Source organism: Protomyctophum parallelum, assembly GCF_964188405.1.
Source record: "Protomyctophum parallelum genome assembly, chromosome: 9".
Classification (NCBI taxonomy): domain Eukaryota; kingdom Metazoa; phylum Chordata; class Actinopteri; order Myctophiformes; family Myctophidae; genus Protomyctophum; species Protomyctophum parallelum.
Genome location: NC_139706.1, coordinates 47035298 through 47054171, shown reverse-complemented (window position 1 = coordinate 47054171; position 18874 = coordinate 47035298). Strand labels below are relative to the sequence as shown.

General features: G+C 44.1%; 1 protein-coding gene across 2 annotated transcripts in view; it reads left to right on the top strand.

The window, feature by feature from the left end:
• Nucleotides 1–7414, top strand: part of timm50 (translocase of inner mitochondrial membrane 50 homolog) — a 55200-nt gene extending 47786 nt beyond the window's left edge. Inside the window, exons 9-12 of one of the 2 annotated variants that reach the window (XM_083772566.1) lie at nucleotides 4350–4382; nucleotides 4795–4918; nucleotides 5641–5747; nucleotides 7265–7414. In XM_083772566.1, coding sequence (XP_083628692.1) covers nucleotides 4350–4382; nucleotides 4795–4918; nucleotides 5641–5747; nucleotides 7265–7366 — 366 coding nt within the window. In that variant the 3' untranslated portion in view covers nucleotides 7367–7414. Of the gene's footprint in view, nucleotides 1–4349; nucleotides 4383–4761; nucleotides 4919–5640; nucleotides 5748–7264 lie in introns of both variants that reach the window. The other variant, XM_083772565.1, reaches the window with a different exon arrangement.
• Nucleotides 7415–18874: the final 11460 nt, after the last annotated feature.

Genomic DNA, 18874 nt, shown 5'->3' with positions numbered 1-18874 from the left:
GAATCTGATCTCAGGTCAGAATGTGTTAGTCCCTGCCCTACATTGTTCTCCTTGTCACCTGCACATGCGCGTGTGCGTGTGTGTGTGTGTGTGTGTGTGTGTGTGTGTGTGTGTGTGTGTGTGTGTGTGTGTGTGTGTGTGTGTGTGTGTGTGTGTCCGTCCGGCCTCCTGTTTTATGACTTCATTATATCCGTTTATAGTTTGTTTGTGTATTAATATCTGGACTTTCTGTTTTGTGGCTGTCAGGCCACTCATGCCTCTCCCTCAGGGTTAATAATAAAGGCCCCTTCCCTATCTTATCTTATCCTGTTCACTTTGGTTCCAGGTCTAGAAATGGAGTTATATTATAGTTATATGGACCTGCAATAAACTATTAGAGGCGAGAACCCCTTTTGGTGTTAGCATTACGTTATGCTTTAGCTATTTAAAAATAGCAGATCTACAAGCTCATAGCGCGCCACCGAGTGGCGCGCTATGAGCTTGTAGGTCTGCTATTTTTTGAAAAACCGAAGAACGACTGACATAGAGAAACATAGCTTTTTCAGAAAACTGTCAGGATGTATAGAAGACATGTTTAGAATCTGATCTCAGGTCAGAATGGTAAGCTGTCAGAATGTATAAGACATGTTTAGAATCTGATCTCAGGTCAGAATGGGTTAATAAAGGTCCTTCCCTATATCTTATCCTGTTCACTTGGTTTCAGGTCTAGAGAAATGGGAGTTATATTATAGTTATATGGACCTGCAATAAACGTTAGAGGCCGTCTGGGTTGGACCGCTGTGAGCCGGCCTGCTGCTGCATCACTGTGTCCAAAATGTTTACTTTGAGGAAATGAACCAGTGTTGTTTTTGCAGCAAATTTTGATTTTAGTTTTAGTCATATAGTCTTTTGAATAGTTTTCATTTGGTTTTAGTCACGTTTTAGTCACCTGGAATGTGTTGGTGTTAGTCTAGTTTTAGTCGACTAAATGTCATGAGATTTTAGTCGACTAAATCTACAGGTGATTTAGTCGACTAAAATGTATTTTGGTGGGCCTTGTTGCCGTCATAATTACTTATTTTACACTTATTTTTACACTTACAGATCTACAAGCTCACAACGCGACGCGTTGTGAGCTTTTAGATCTGCTATTTTTAGCATGCAACCAAGTGTAAAATGACTTATACTGGATCTCTTGTCCACTAGTCCCTTCCTAACATGTTAGTCTTAGTTTTTATTTGTTGACGAAATTGTCAGTATATTTAGTCTTAGTTTTAGTCATCATAGCGTAGTTTCCATTTAGTTTTCTTCGGTGGAAAAAGGTAGCCGACGAACATTTTTCGTCTTAGTTTTAGTCGACAAAAACAACACTGATGGGCGCTGTGTCCAAAATGTTTACTTTGAGGAAATGAACCAGTGTTGCTTTTTGTCAACTAAAACTAAGACGAAAAAAAACGTTTGTTGACTACCTTCTTCCACTGATGGAAACTAAATGAAAACTTAAGCTACGATGACTAAAACTAAGACTAAATATACTGACAATTTTGTCGACAAATAAAAGGTAGACTAAAATGTTAGGAAGTGACTTAGTGGACAAGAGATCCAGTATAAGTCATTTTACACTTGGTTGCATCATGCTGAAAATAGATACATACATTATTAATTACAGATTCCAATCATTCTGCCCCCTCTCTCTGTCCTCGTGTCCTGTCTGTCTGTCTGTCTGTCTGTCTGTCTGTCTGTCTGTCTCTTAGAGTATATATGAATAGAGAAGGCACCCAGAGAAATCTTGAGGCGAAATGGACATAGTGGCCGAATGAAGGTATTGCAGCCTGGCCCCAAACACATGAACGCGCTGCCCGTTGACTAACATTGTACACGTTCACGACGGACGACGCTCGTGCGCGTTCAACGGCAGCGCGTTCATGTGTTTGGGGCCACTCACCATTGCAATCCGTCCCAGAATGCACTCTGTTCCTACCAGGAAGGAGGAGTGAATCCGCCTCATGCGCTTTTGAGCAACTTAATGCAAGTGGATGGGAGGAGAACTCGGGTGTCTTCTCTATAGATATATAACTCTATGGTCTGTCTGCACTGTTGTTTTACCACCAAATGTATATATTAGTTTAGCCGCAGTCTTTGGAAATGAAACTTAATTTAGTTTCAGTCATATTTTAGTCACCTGGAATGTGTTACTGTTGTTCTAAATGTATTTTGGTGGTCGTAATGACTGATTTTACACTTTTAGACCTGCTATTTTCAGCATGCAACCAAGTATAAACTGACTTATACTGGATCTCTTGTCCACTAGTCCCTTCCTATTCCATTTTAGTCTAGTTTTTAATTTGTTGACAAAATTGTCAATATATTTAGTCTCAAGTTTTAGTCAACAGTGTAATAGTTTTCCTTTAGTTTCTTTCCATTTAGTTTTTCAAATCGGTGAAAAAAAGGGTAGTCACTCAACGAACACATTTTTGCGTCATAGTATTAGTCGACTAAATTGACTTTATTTCAGGGGGATCCAGTTGAGACCAAGGTCTCTTTTTCAATGGCGCCCTGTATACAGGGTTAGGGGTTAACCATAGACTGTAAAAAAAGAATATGGACAAAGCGTTCGCCGGGTCTGATATGGACGTAAAATGAAGCCTGTCAGTCCTTGAATTGTAAATCGCCATCTTTCTAGATCCGTTTTAGCCCAGCTGGCCCATTGGCTGGCCCAGACAATGAGGCGGGACTTCCCCCCCTTCTTCTTAGTTGGTTTTTATTTTGACTCGAACGGGGGGTTGGCTCCCGATCATAGACTGTAACGGTAGCCACGCCCCTCAGAACATACATACATACATACTATTACTTTATGGTAAAACAAATTATAAATGGGACCATAATTTTCCAAAAAGAATATTATGACTAGTGACTGGAAGCAGAAAGTATTCATGACCATGTTCATTAAGGCAGTGTTTCTCAACCTATGTACCGCGGCACTTTACTGTGCCTTTGAAATCTCCAGGTGTGCATTAAGGTAATACAGTCTAGGTGAAGTTGGGCCCAAATACATGGACCTCTATGGGGATATGGGGTGTTTTTTTTTTGGGCCCAATGACAGACAGCGTCACAACAGGCCATTATATGAACTTTCAGGAAGTCCCGATCTCCTTAGTGGCTTCACAAAATATCTGTCTGACTGCCCTGGTCTGTACAGAGACACCAGTAAGGTGATCGTGGTGGACTGTAATGTCTCTCTCTCTCTCTCTCTCTCTCTCTAGGACGTGTCCTGTCTGAACAGGGACACCAGTAAGGTGATCGTGGTGGACTGTAATGTCTCTCTCTCTCTCTCTCTCTCTCTCTAGGACGTGTCCTGTCTGAACAGGGACACCAGTAAGGTGATCGTGGTGGACTGTAATGTCTCTCTCTCTCTCTCTCTCTCTCTCTAGGACGTGTCCTGTCTGAACAGGGACACCAGTAAGGTGATCGTGGTGGACTGTAATGTCTCTCTCTCTCTCTCTCTCTCTCTCTCTAGGACGTGTCCTGTCTCAACAGGGACACCAGTAAGGTGATCGTGGTGGACTGTAATGTCTCTCTCTCTCTCTCTCTCTCTCTCTCTCTCTCTAGGACGTGTCCTGTCTGAACAGGGACACCAGTAAGGTGATCGTGGTGGACTGTAATGTCTCTCTCTCTCTCTCTCTCTCTCTCTAGGACGTGTCCTGTCTGAACAGGGACACCAGTAAGGTGATCGTGGTGGACTGTAATGTCTCTCTCTCTCTCTCTCTCTCTCTCTCTCTAGGACGTGTCCTGTCTGAACAGAGACACCAGTAAGGTGATCGTGGTGGACTGTAATGTCTCTCTCTCTCTCTCTCTCTCTCTCTCTCTAGGACGTGTCCTGTCTGAACAGAGACACCAGTAAGGTGATCGTGGTGGACTGTAATGTCTCTCTCTCTCTCTCTCTCTCTCTCTCTAGGACGTGTCCTGTCTCAACAGGGACACCAGTAAGGTGATCGTGGTGGTCTGTAATGTCTCTCTCTCTCTCTCTCTCTCTCTCTCCAGGACGTGTCCTGTCTGAACAGGGACACCAGTAAGGTGATCGTGGTGGACTGTAATGTCTCTCTCTCTCTCTCTCTCTCTAGGACGTGTCCTGTCTGAACAGAGACACCAGTAAGGTGATCGTGGTGGACTGTAATGTCTCTCTCTCTCTCTCTCTCTCTCTCTAGGACGTGTCCTGTCTGAACAGGGACACCAGTAAGGTGATCGTGGTGGACTGTAATGTCTCTCTCTCCTCTCTCTCTCTCTCCAGGACGTGTCCTGTCTGAACAGGGACACCAGTAAGGTGATCGTGGTGGACTGTAATGTCTCTCTCTCTCTCTCTCTCTCTCTAGGACGTGTCCTGTCTCAACAGGGACACCAGTAAGGTGATCGTGGTGGACTGTAATGTCTCTCTCTCTCTCTCTCTCTCTCTAGGACGTGTCCTGTCTGAACAGGGACACCAGTAAGGTGATCGTGGTGGACTGTAATGTCTCTCTCTCTCTCTCTCTCTCTAGGACGTGTCCTGTCTGAACAGGGACACCAGTAAGGTGATCGTGGTGGACTGTAATGTCTCTCTCTCTCTCTCTCTCTCTAGGACGTGTCCTGTCTGAACAGGGACACCAGTAAGGTGATCGTGGTGGACTGTAATGTCTCTCTCTCTCTCTCTCTCTCTCTAGGACGTGTCCTGTCTGAACAGGGACACCAGTAAGGTGATCGTGGTGGACTGTAATGTCTCTCTCTCTCTCTCTCTCTCTCTCTCTCTAGGACGTGTCCTGTCTGAACAGGGACACCAGTAAGGTGATCGTGGTGGACTGTAAGCGCGAGGCGTTCCGCCTGCAGCCGTTTAACGGCATGGCTCTGAAACGGTGGGACGGAAACTCGGAGGACCGGACGCTGTACGACCTGGCCAACTTCCTGAAGGGTAAGACGTCCCAAAGCGTTGATTTTTTTTTGTTTTTTTTTTACTGCAACATTTTGATTGTTTTAGTTTTAGTCATAGTCTTTTGAATGAAATTTGGCTTTTAAGTCGACTAAATTGCAGTTTGTTTTTGTCGACACAAATGCATTTTTGCAGGCCTTTATGGTGTCGGACTCGTAATGCCTGATTTTACACTTGGTTGCATGCTGAAAATAGATCTACAAGCTCGTAGCGCGGCACCGAGTGCCACGCTACGAGCTTGTAGATCTCTTTTTTTTTTCGTGAAAATGTGGTGCAAATCTTTGAATTAAGCAATATTCACTGAAGTGGCAATATTCACGTTAAACCACACCCTCGAGTGTGATATTGCAATTCTACCACAGTTACCCTTAAAACTAAGAAAATCTATGATGTTTTTAATGACAGATGTAGTCACTACGACCACAGATGTCCCAAGAAACTAGCTAGCCTAGCCACCGAGTTTGCTAGCGCTCTGGGAAAACAGAGCGGCTGAATTCCTCTCTCTCTCCTCTCTATATCTCTATCTCTCTTTCTCTCTCTCTCTTCTCTCTCTCTCTCTCTGTCTCTGTCTCTCTCTCTCTCTCTCTCTCTCTCTCTCTCCTCATCTCTCTCTCTCTCTCTCTCTCTCTCTCTCTCTCTCTCTCTCTCTCTCTCTCTCTCCTCATCTCTCTCTCTCTCTCTCTCTCTCTCTCTCTCTCTCTCAGCCGTAGCGCTGAACGGCGTGGACGACGTGCGTCTGGTCCTGGAGAACTACGCCTTGGAGGAGGACCCCATCGAGGCCTTCAAACGGAGACAGGCCCAGCTGGCACTGGTACGTACTGTACATACTGTACACACTGTACCACCACTGGTACGTACTAGGCATGTAACGATATATCGTATATCGCGATATATCGATATTATATCCCGACGATATATATCGATTTATTAACCCATTCTGACCTGAGATCAGATTAAAAAAATGTCTATTACATCCTGACAGTTTCATTATGAACCCATTCTGACCTGAGATCAGATTCTAAAAGTGTCTTCGATTTTTCAAAAATAGCAGACCTACAAGCTCGTATCGCGCCACTCGGTGGCGCGATATGAGCTTGTAGATCTGCTATTTTTCAATAGATAAAGCATAACCTGATGCTTTAGTCAGAATGGGTTAAAAATAAAAATCGATAAAAAAGGGGGGGCTAGTGTGTGATAAGAAATGTCAGCTGTAATCATATTCCATCATATTCACATGATTTTGGAGAGAAATGAGACAGTAGAGGCCTGCAGAGGGGAGCTGTATATGTGTCTGTGACTGTGCCCAGGTGATGGTCGTTATTGATGCTCATTAATACATCAAGGAAGGCAATTATCTTTACAATGTAGTTAAATAATAATTGTGAAAAAAGCTTTGGGGGGGGAAGATAAATCATAAAAATAAAATAAAAATTGGTCATTTGTCTGGAAAATCATTGTGAAATCGTGAAAAATCGTATCGTGAACCTCATATCGTGATACGTATCGTGAACCTCATATCGTGATACGTATCGTGAGTTGAGTGTATCGGTACATGCCTAGTACATACTGTACGACCACTGGTACGTACTGTAAGACCACTGGTACGTACTGTAGACCACTGGTACCACTGGTACGTACTGTAAGACAGGCCCAGCTGGCACTGGTACGTACTAGTGTACATACTTTACGACCACCTTCATGGAACACGTTTATCGCCGCAGTAATCGATGAGAAAACATCGCTGGTTCCCCGCCGATATTTTTCCCACTGACCTTTTTTGAAGAATCACCCGACCGTGAACCATACGAACGTTCAGTAACCGTCGGTAATGCAGTGCCGGTTGGTGCCACAGGGTGGTGCACTCACTGCTCCTTTTTGTTTCGCTGTGTTGTGTACAAGACCTGACGTCACTTCCACGTGTTGTGTTGGCGCGCAGAGTGACCGTATGTCTCCGTTTACTTTTGTAATATTATTGTTAGTATGATGTGGTCAATGCTCCATTAGTTGGTTAGCTTATTGACGTCATCTTTGTCTGTGTGAAATACCTGGACATCGGCTGTATCCAGCCCCACCACTCCATGCTCGACACATCACAACGTGCGCCGTTAAAATAGCGCGATTGCTTTATCCTAACGTCGAAAAGATATTATTCCACAATCGCCATCGACGACAAGGAAGGAGAACGCAGCTCCGCCCGCACGCAGCCTGCCACGATTCTCCATAGCATCGTCTTAAAATGCCGATGTTCTCACAAGTGTATTAATGCAAACGTGTGTGTGTGTGTGTGCGTGTGTGCGTGTGTGTGTGTGTGTGTGTGTGCGTGCACAGGAAGAGGAGCAGCGTCTAGCAGAGCTGTCGACGCAGCAGAAGAAACCCGGTCTGTCTCTCGGCTCCATCGCCTCGCGCTTCTGGCGCTCCAAACAGCAGTGAGACCACAAGACCACGCCCACCTGGCCAAACCAGCCAATGGGGTGGACACATTTTTGGCATGGTCCGGGGGGGGGGGGGGGGGGGGGAAAGCCAAGAGGGTCCACCGACAGGATTGAGCGGTTGGCGGGGTGTGGGGGGGCCGGCTGGCGTCGATCGGCCTCCGCGCCAAACGGGCGCTTCCTGCCGTTTGTTTGGAAGGAGGGATCGCAGGAACCCCCTTATAGTCCCGCCTCCTGCCACCACCGGCGTTATGGGGGACCCTGATTGGTTGAACTCGTGCGCCGTATATAAAGGGATTGGTTTAATCACTTAACAAACCCGGCTATACTTGGTTGTCCTTTTTCCGTTTTCCCTCCCCTCACAATGTATTACTCACGACGACAAAAGAGCTCACAGTCTGTCTGTCGCAACTGTGAGCTTGTAGACCGGCTGATATTTTTCGTGCAAAAGCGTCCCGCGTCTCCCCCCCCCCCCCCCCCCCCCCCCCTAATTCTGGGGGTTTAAGTGGTTAAACAGAGCGGCGTATAAGGAGCTGATTGGCTAAGGCATACACAGACTCAGGGAGCTGATTGATTTGCCTGATCGTCAGGATCGTCAGTATCAGCCTTGTGTTGTTTGGACTCGAGTGGGGACCAGATCCACGTATCGCAACTCCAGGTCTGGTTTTTATCACTTTAAAACCAACACACCTGACTGTGTGTGTGTGTGGGGGGGGGGGGGGGGGGGGGGGGGGGGGGTGGGGTTTATATTTTATTTGACTTTATTTGTTTGTTTGTTTCTTTTGTTGTTGTTGTATATTGTTCTAATATAAAAGTGACTCTGGCCATGGCTGATGAATGGATGATGTTTAAACGTTCTTTATAATAAAGAATGAGAAACAACAGTTTTTGGAGGTTTTGTCAGTGACTTTAGAGACACGATACTAATGTTTCTAATGTTCATGGAGAGGGAGGAGAAAAGACAATAAGGTCTATCTATAAATGCACTAAAGTCATAAAGTCTCTGTACTTCTGTCTTCCACGTAACTCCAGAGCCGTTCGCAAATCGAACGGTTCTCGAGTCGATCAGACTCACGGTTGTCCAGAACCGCCACAAAAGGCCCCCTGCCCGGGCTCTGGACAGGGGCCCCTGGACAGGGTCTCTGGACAGGGGCCCCTGGACAGGGTCTCTGGACAGGGGCCCCTGGACAGGGCCTCTGGACAGGGGCCCCTGGACAGGGCCTCTGGACAGGGGCCCCTGGACAGGGTCTCTGGACAGGGGCCCCTGGACAGGGCCTCTGGACAGGGGCCTCTGGACAGGGCCTCTGGACAGGGGCCCCTGCAACTTGCACCATTCCAAGTAGGCCAGTGCCCAACGGGCATCGCTCTAGTAAGGAATAAAATCAAAAACAGTGGAATGATGAGAAAGGGCAGAGTGCAGTTAGCTGGGGAAAGCCATCTTGAGGAGCAGTTTGAATATTGGAGGGTGGGGGGGGGCTTCTCTGAGAGTATTGGTTCAATTTGGTTGCATTCCACAGGGTTGGGGCAGCCAGCAAAAGCTTGTATCGCCTCAGGTGCGGTACTTGCCTCCTGGGGACCTCAAGGAGGTTGACGTCACCACTCGCCAGACATGGATTAAGATATTCTGGCCGGGAACCCCTTTTGGTGTTTTAAGTATTATGTTATACTTTAGCTATTGAAAAATACCAGATCTACAAGCTCATAGCGCAGCACCGAGTGCGCTAAAGTAGCCTATTCTACAAGCTCTCTTAAGAATAGAGCATTTCAAGTGGTCGAACTAGCATTATTTGCAGAAACATCTTCCACAAAACCCTAATCGTCTCGGATATTTTATACCAAAGCAAACGTTAAAGCCTCAGTCTGTGTGTTCTTCACCTGATTGATCCAATCCAATCCACTTTATTTATATAGCACGTTTCAAAACGCAGAGTTTACAAAGTGCTGTACAGGAGAAAAAGAAAAACAAATGCACTAAAGCTACCACACAGAATAACAACAGCGAGAAAACAAAGTACAAACAGTGACAACAACTGAGACACATTACAGATAAACAACAGAAAACAACAGCATCACAGTGAGACAAAACATATACAAGGACCGAAGGAACTCAAGCGGGGTTAAAAGCCAAGGTATAGAGGTAGTGGGGTTCCGTCTCCATGTTAAATTTAGTTGTCATTTACAACTCATGTAAAAGTTTCACTTTCAGTACTAATTTGAAGGTGAGGGTCTATAGAACCATTTTGGTTCGAGTGGCAATCACCAAAATAAAATAATTGGCCTATAGGGGGCGTAGTCAGGTGCCAACCCCCATCAGCCCTACCAAAATATGTAAACTGTTGTAACTTTTGATTACATTATCCAATCTGAACATATGAGATATGTATGGATTCACAATCAGCAGTAGTATTTGGTACTTAAACCTTATTACACATATAATATTTGTTTCCACCCAGTATTGGTGTAAATCCACAAAAATAGCAGGAAAAACGAGCTAAAAACTAGTAGTGGGGTCCATAGACAGACCGTCATTTACAACTCAACAAAAGTTTAACTTTCACTTCTAATTTGTAGATAATGACCTATAGAGCAATTTTAGTTCGAGTGGCAAGTCTACAAATTAAAAAATATAAATATTTTGCCAAACTTCCAAAATGGCCAAAATCGGAATTATGTTTATTTGAAAAATGTCTTAATTTTCTTATATTGCTGTTTTTTCTTTGTTTTTCTTGCTATATCAAGTTACTCCTGTGTGAGGAATGAACTGGATTTCAAACATTAATGTTTTGAATAATCTGATATAGAAACAAAATAAAGATGGCTGCCAATGTACATTGAATTACTACATTACGCCTAACTTCTATCCTGTTGAACCTAGAATGGTGATGTTGGTGCCTTTACCTATGTTATCATGAATGACTAATTGTATAAAAACACAATACATATAATAGGACAATATATAATATTTCACACAAATGAGACAATGCAGTACATATGTGGGGAACTAAAGTTAGATATTGGAATATAATACACCACTCCTGTGTTATATTTGTTTATTTTATTTTATTAGTTATACTATGTACTGCCACTATAGGGGGCAGAGTAGCAGGTGTGTCTTAATTGTTCAGACTTGGTAGCTTGTTAATTATAAGACTAAGCATACTGCAGAAGAGCATGAGCTGCACTGATTGCTCTCTTGTGGTATTGATATTTTGAAGGTAAGCAAAAAAGTTAAACACGTCATGAAGGATCCTAAAGTGTTTTTTTTATGAATATGGATAGTCATGTGGGATAAGTGGCCAAAGTACTACATCCCAATAGTATGAGCTAGCATTAACCAAAGTAGCCTGTAGGTATAGCACAGACTAAAACTAAAGGCTAGCTACAGTATAGCAATTATGCTGAGGAAGAAATTGTGTTTTCATTATTTTCATTATTATGGTAAATGTGAATGTAGCTATATGCACTGCTGACTGTTTTATTGTATTAATATGTTGAGGCAAACTGTTAATTATACAAAAGTTATATAATAATATAGTAATATAATAATATAATATTTTCTATATTTTGTCATGATATGACCCTAACAGAAAACTAAACCTGGATAAAGTATTTGTCTGTTATGGCTGGGACAACGAAATGGCAGTTGTGCATTTTGTGCCAAAAGCAAACTGAGGAAAGACTTGTTTGCCCTCTTGCAAATCCAGTTGCCAGTCGTAGAGAAGGAGCCTACACAGACATCATAGGCCTTGCAAGTCAGTTCAGAGCAATTGACGCTTCTCCCCACCCAGACGTTGAACTTCCAGATACAGAATCCATGAAGCTAAATCGTGCATCCTGGCATACAACTTGTCCGCATCTTTACAGGGCAACAGCACTTGACAGTGCAAAAAAAGGCATTCTGGAGGTGCTGTGGCATTGGCAAGAAGATCATGCCGGACTGGTGCACCTGTTAATCGTAATAAATATCTCTTTTGTGGTGAAGAAACATATGCATACCATTCATTCCAGAAGGTAGAACTCACCCAAGAGATAAACGACAAGGCAGTTGCGCTGGGAGAAGACCGTATCGTAGCACTCCATGACTATCCATATTCATAAAAAACACTTTAGGATCCTTCATGACGTGTTTAACTTTTTTGCTTATACCTTCAAAATATCAATACCACAAGAGAGCAATCAGTGCAGCTCATGCTCTTCTGCAGTATGCTTAGTTTTATAACTAAAAAGCTACCAAGTCTGAACAATTAAGACACACCTGCTACTCTGCCCCCTATAGTGGCAGTACATAGTATAACTAATTAAATAAAATAAACAAATATAACACAGGAGTGGTGTATTATATTCCAATATCTAACTTTAGTTCCCTATATGTACTGCATTGTTTCATGTGTGTGAAATATTATATATTGTCCTATTATATGCATTTTGTTTTTATACAATTAGTCATTCATGATAACATAGGTATAGGCACCAACATCACCATTCTAGGTTCAACAGGATAGAAGTTAGGCGTAATGTAGTAATTCAATGTACATTGGCAGCCATCTTTATTTTGTTTCTATATCAGATTATTCAAAACATTAATATTTGAAATCCAGTTGATTCCTCACACAGGATTAACTTGATATAGCAAGAAAAACAAAGAAAAAACAGCAATATAAGAAAATTAAGACATTTTTCAAATAAACATAATTCCGATTTTGGCCATTTTGGAAATTTGGCAAAAATATATATTTCTTTAATTTGTAGACTTGCCACTCGAACTAAAATTGTTCTATAGGTCATTCTCTACAAATTAGAAGTGAAAGTTAAGCTTTTGTTGAGTTGTAAATGACGGTCTGTCTAGGGACCCCATTACTAGTTTTTAGCTCGTTTTTCCTGCTATTTTTGTGGATATACACCAATACTGGGTGGAAATAAATATTATATGTGTAATAAGGTTTAAGTACCAAATGCTACTCCTGCTTGTGAACCCATACATATCTCATATGTTCAGATTGGATAATGTAATCAAAAGTTACAACAGTTTACATATTTTGGTAGGGCTGATGGGGGTTGGCACCTGACTACGCCCCCTATAGGCCAATTATTTTATTTTGGTGATTGCCACTCGAACCAAAATGGTTCTATAGACCCTCACCTTCAAATTAGTACTGAAAGTGAAACTTTTACATGAGTTGTAAATGACAACTAAATTTAACATGGAGACGGAACCCCACTAAGGTGGGTCTTTAGGCCAGATTTAAAAGTCTTGATGGAAGGGGCCAATTTGACGTGGGAGGGGGGGAGTGCGTTCCATAGTTTGGGGGCTCTTTAGGTCTTCTTTGTGACCCCATGAGATTTAGCTGATTGATTGATTGGCAATATGTAAAGGCAGGAACAAAATCACTAAAACATAACGTAATTCACCATTTGTCAGCCTTCTGATTGGTCCCTGACTGACCAACCAGCAGGCTCTTTCTGCCTTGTTCCGCCCTGGTTCCGCCTTGTTGATGTTGAATTTGATAAAACATAATGTTAGGAAAAAACAAACATGATATGCCCTGCAGTCACCATGCTGCTCCTGTGATGTGATACTGTCTGACACCAAGTTTAAAATAAGAATTGAATGCACAGAATAACAATATGAAGCAACTGAAAACATGTTATTTCAATGGTAGTGGATGGAGAGAGAGGATATTTGTCCAACCCCGAAAACGCAACCAATGGGGTGGCATGGAAGGAACGCCTTAATCCAACCTTTCCCCTCCATCAGGCGCCCCAGCTGGCCAGGAGGAGGCAGTGTAGAGACCAGGATTGCTGTATGTTTTTTGTGAGGGTATACCTACCCTATAGGGGAAACAAACAAACTCCACACAGACATAGCACTATATAGTATATATGCATAGTTTCATTATATTCCACTGTTAAGTTCTTAACTCGTATGATTCATGATAACTACTTTTTATGTATGTGATGTATTGTCATGCTTTTTGTTCTTGCTTAATGAAAGTCACTCTGGATTAAGAGCGTAAAGCCTAAATTGTAAATTGACTATATTGTATTTATACTAGTGACTCATCGGAATAGACTATGTGACAACCAGGAATAGTCTGGTGACCACCGGAGAGACGGGTGGCAGCCGGAAAGTAGACGGCACCCGGGAGCAGTATGGGTTGGGTTGGCGCCCCAGCCTGTGTCTTCCATGAGGAAGAAGCCCAACAAACCCACGGTGAGGCCTTTAGGAGGGCCATTCAGACCCACGGTGAGGCCTTTAGGAGGGCCATTCAAGCCTCAAGCGGTGCCTGCGGCACCACCACGGGCAAGGTAGAGCCTGCGGAACCGCTGCGGCTTGAGAATCCACCATTCCTGAATAAAGTGCCTGGTGCTGGGAGTCTGGTGCAACGCACAGGCCCTGACCTGGTGAGAGCAGGAGTGGACCTGGTGAGACGTAGGAGGGGCCCGGACAGGTGTCAACCCACAGAGCCTATTGTCCTTCCACGTGCCAGAATGGTACCTCCCAGTCCCGGCAGAGTATAGTTCAAGAGGAACGGATTGTGTGGCCCTGGTTTTTCCCTAATCGAGGGTAGCTACTGGGACGTAAGTCGGGACTTGATCACCCCGGCTGGGTCACCTGAGTGAGGGGTATGATGTTGGAGAGACCCGAAACCCCGTTGACCTCAGGATACATCACTGAGGATACGTCCCAGGTGCATCCATGTATGTATGTATTTTGTTACTACCTTTTTTGATGGAAACAAAATGAAAACTGAGCTGTGATGAGTGAAACTATAAATATATTGACAATTTTGATTATTTCGTCAACAAATAAAAACTAAAAATGAGAATAGAGACTATAGTGGACAAGAGATCCAGTATAAGAAAAAGACTGGTCTTTTTACACTTGGTTGCATGCTGAAAATCGCAGATCTACAGACTCACAAGGCGTTGCGCTTCGACGCGTTGTGATCTTGTAGATCGGCTATTTTACAACATGTATAAAATCAGCCATTACTACTACGGCATCAAGGCACTGCCAAAATTAATTTTAGTCTACTAAATCAACTATGGTTTTAGTCGACTAAAATCTTATGTTATTTAGTTGACTAAAACTAGACTGACCACCATTTCAAGGCGACAAAAAAGTATAAATAACACTAAATGAAAACTATATTCAAAAGACTAAAATCTAATAAAATGTCAACTGGTGTGTGTGTGTGCTCTCCAGCTATCGACAGATAGTGGCGATAGTAGCATTAGCATATCAATGACGTTAATGACATGAAGTGTTCTACATGCCACCGTTTGGCAGAAGCCCGTCAAGCAGCCATATACAGTACATACATGTATGCATCACGTGATTCACACCTATACCCGAGGGAGGGGGACGTAGAGAGAGCTATATTTTTTTATGACGATAAAAACGACTTTGATGTATAAAGTGAGATAGAGGCCATGCGCATGACTTTGTTGGGTTTTTTTTGTCTCCATTTAACGATTTATAAAAAATAAATAAAGAGACAGAGAGAGAGAGAGATTTGTGATGTTCTATCTAGATTCTAGAGAGAGGGATTAGCCTACGTGTGTGTGTGTGTGTGTGTGTGTGTGTGTGTGTGTGTGTGTGTGTGTGCGCGCGCGCGCGCGGGGGGGTCATCATCATCATCATTTGCACTACAAACAAACGGCGACCTGTCGCTTCGTTTGCTTCCAGAATGTGCCGCATGTGTCCCCGCAGTGGCCTCGTGCCTCGCGGGCCGCTGAGGCCGGAGGTGTGAACGTGGTGTGAACATGGGAACGGGGCAATGCGGTGAGCACGGTGACACCTCGCGGTGCATGGCGGTGACACCTCTAAGGGTGTCATGCGACGTTCACACACCTCGCGGCGCGATTCAGACAAAGTGGGCTAATAAAAGGACGCATTCTCCCACGCCACGCGCGGGCGACCAAAAACCCTATTCAGTTCAGTTATAGGCTATATTTGGACACGCACGCGACGCATAGGCTATAATAATATATACAGTGCGCACGCCCAATCCATAGCTGCGGAGACACGTGCAGTGCACAACCATGCACGCACGCACTCTCTCACTCACACACACACACACACACACCGTGTTGAGGGAGACCGACGTGCTAATGTCCTTTGAAGATGGATATGTCACAGCGCGTGCCAAAGCGCGCCCTATAGCTGCCTGCCATGCGGCTCTCGGGCGACAATATGCGTGCACATGTGTTCGATCGCGTGCCATCTGTGTGTGTCTGTTCTATCTATCGACCCTGTTGTGTCCTCTCTCTCTCTCTCTCTCTCATTTACACAAGTGGTGGTTCCAGGTGGTCCGTGCGTGGTCCACTCCCCATGCAGTGAAATGATGGAGAGTTGATAACTATAATAATAGTATTAGTATAGCCTGTATACATGAAACCAAATGGACCCGACGGTCTGTGTCCATTTGGGTTCATGTTATCTCTCTCAAGACTCAGTTAAATTATTGTGAAACATTACATCTGCATTATAATTTACAGGAAGTCTATACACAATTAGAGAATGTAGAAGAATTGGTTATTTTTGCCTGTTATCTCTCCTATGGATGCAGGTTCCAACATCAATGGAATTGTGGACAACGTCTTATCCAACAACAACAAAATATTGTAAGTCTTCTTGCAGGGTCTGAGTGGCTAAATAATGGTGGTCCGCGGTGGCTCAAATGCATGAATATTGGGACATGTAAAGGGTTGAAACACCCCCTCCCCACCCCCCCTCCCTCCCTGTCGCAACCCGCCCATTACCATCATCAGATTTATCAAGGAAAGCCACGCGCCATGGCTTTCCCATTTCCTTCCCACACCTGCGCCGCGCGCGTGGCACTAAGGTCCCCGTGGGGACTTCCCAGAGCGCGTGCTGCCGTGCTGCCGCGTGCGTGGTGTCATTCATTCATTCGCGTCCATTCATGTGCCAAGCGGGCGGCGTCCCTTTTCTGTTTGCCTCGCTCCTCCTCTCCTCTCCACGCCTCACACCACGAGGTGATTGATTTACAATAAACTATAGCGGTGCGTCTGTGTGGAAATGATAGAGAGAGCCATCATGTTGGCAATAGGCGGCCTGTGATATTCAGTCGCGTGGGTTATTATTAAAGGTTTCATATTCTTATACTGCTATTTAAATATGACGGCCAGTAAACTGTTGAATCTTATAGTGAGAGAGGAAAGTGTAAAGGTGTAAGAAGTGTTCAAAGTTCACGCCATATAACTATATATATAAGACAATAAAACATAGTAAGACTTTAAGACAGACCTGCAGACTGCAGTGTATACTGTGGGCTACCCAATTAAACCCCATTTTAATAATTAACACACTAAATTAATGTGTGTGTGTGTGTGTGTGTGTGTGTGTGTGTGTGTGTGTGTGTGTGTGTGTGTGTGTGTGTGTGTGTGTGTGTGTGTGTGTGTGTGTGTGTGTGAAGCGTGCCTCGTGTCAGCGGAGGCACGCGCTGTCCCTCATTACAATGACAATGCGAGGCATGCAGGTCGCCAAGCCACCGACATGACAGGCGGCAATTACACAGTGTAACACACACACACACACACACACACACACACACACCGTTTGTCTAGTCCAAACACAGTTTCGTAAATTAGTATCTGTGCCGCGTGTGTGCGTATATGAGAGACAGAGAGAGAGAGTGTGTCAGAGAGAGAGAGAACCATGTGTCTTTGACTCTTTCAGGTGACTTACTGTACACGCGCGCACACACACACACACACACACACACACACACACACACACACACACACACACACACACTATCTCTCTCTATCTCTCTCTCTCTCTGTCTTGGGGACATGACAAAAGGACCCCCTGCCTGTGGCACGCGACACCACACAAAAGGAACATGCAGAATGCACAAGAACATGAGTCTCTCTCTCTCTATCTCTCTCATTTTGAAACTTATTTCTTTAAGTTGTAGGCTAATGATCAGCATTGTACGTGTAATGGTGTGATCTGGTGCTGCGGCAGTATTTAACAGTAAAGTATAGGCTACTTTTAAAATGAAATAAAACTTGTCACGGTGTTATATATTATAGTTTCTCTTTCGGTGGACCGTGGACTGACTGGAAGGAAGAAGTGAGTGCATCGTCTGGGCCCCATAATAATATGAAGCATAATTATGCGTGCGTGCGACGTGCGTGTGTCCCTGGCCTGCAGCGCGCCGTTTGTCTGATGTGTCACCTCGACAGCGCGTGTCGAGTCGACGACACACACGCAGGGGCATTAACGCCATGCATTTTGTTCTATTGCCCCCAGAACACCCCCTACCCTTCCCCCCCCCCCCGTGCCCCCCTCCTCCCCCCCACCCCCCGCGAGATGGCAAGCCATACCAGTGTTGCCCTGAATGTCTGCTATAATAATGCAAGCTATTTTAAGGCTTGTTTTAAAAAAAAAAATATATATATATATTTTTAAATTATTATTTATATTATCATTTTTTTTCCATAGATCTTGTCGCTTATTATTATTATTATTATTATTATTATTATTATTATTATATTATCTCACACAATCTGGCAACACTCACTCACTCACTTTGCCCCTAAAAAACCCTTCAGAGAGAGAGAGAGAGAGCCACGCGTCTCTCTCTCTCTCTCTCTCTCTCTCTCTCTCTCTCTCTCTCCTGAGTCCTCCTCCTCCATGCCCCTCCCCTCCCTTATAAGAAGCCTCACACACACTCTGCCCCTCAGGTTAGATCAGAACGGGCCACAGAGTCCATCAACACACGAACACACTAACACACACCCAGCAACCAAAAGGAACCGCTCTCGGTGTGACTGACTGACTGATGACCAGCGGCCAAGCGGAATTCATCTCTCTGCTCCGTTTTACACTTTTATTCTTATCACTTATAAGCACGCTATTTTTGTTATATATTATATATTTTTTTACTATATTTTTCTTATTTAATTTTTCCACAAAGGATTATTTGCGTTTTGTTTTCCGCTGTTCCAATAAGTGGGGCATTCTTTTCTTTCAATTTCTCTTTTTTGCGGGGGAGAAGTGGATTTATATTGTCGGACGGTGTGTGAACGGGACTATACACAGCTGCTCTGTGTCGTGAACGGGACGCCACCGGCGTCAAAATATGGCGCGTTTCTTGTTACCGACATGTCTTTTACTTTTGATATCAACAACGCAACTGGTGAGTAGCATTACTGAACTGAACCTCAGCGCTGTGTGTGTGTGTGTGTGTGTGTGTGTGTGTGTGTGTGTGCGCGCGTGTGTGCGCGCGCCCGTGTGCGTGCGTGCAACACAGCATGCGCTTATATGAAGAAGAAAAAAATCAAAATCACACCCATGTGAAGTAAGGGGCGCTCTTATCGTCATACATCGTCAGAAAAACACTCAAAATTGTCGATTCATTGTCAATGCATTTAATGTTTGTGTATAGGCCTGCTGTTTAGGGACACGTTTGTGCCACACATAGGCTACACGAAAAGCTGGACATATAGGACAACAAATGGAATAGGAAATTGGCGC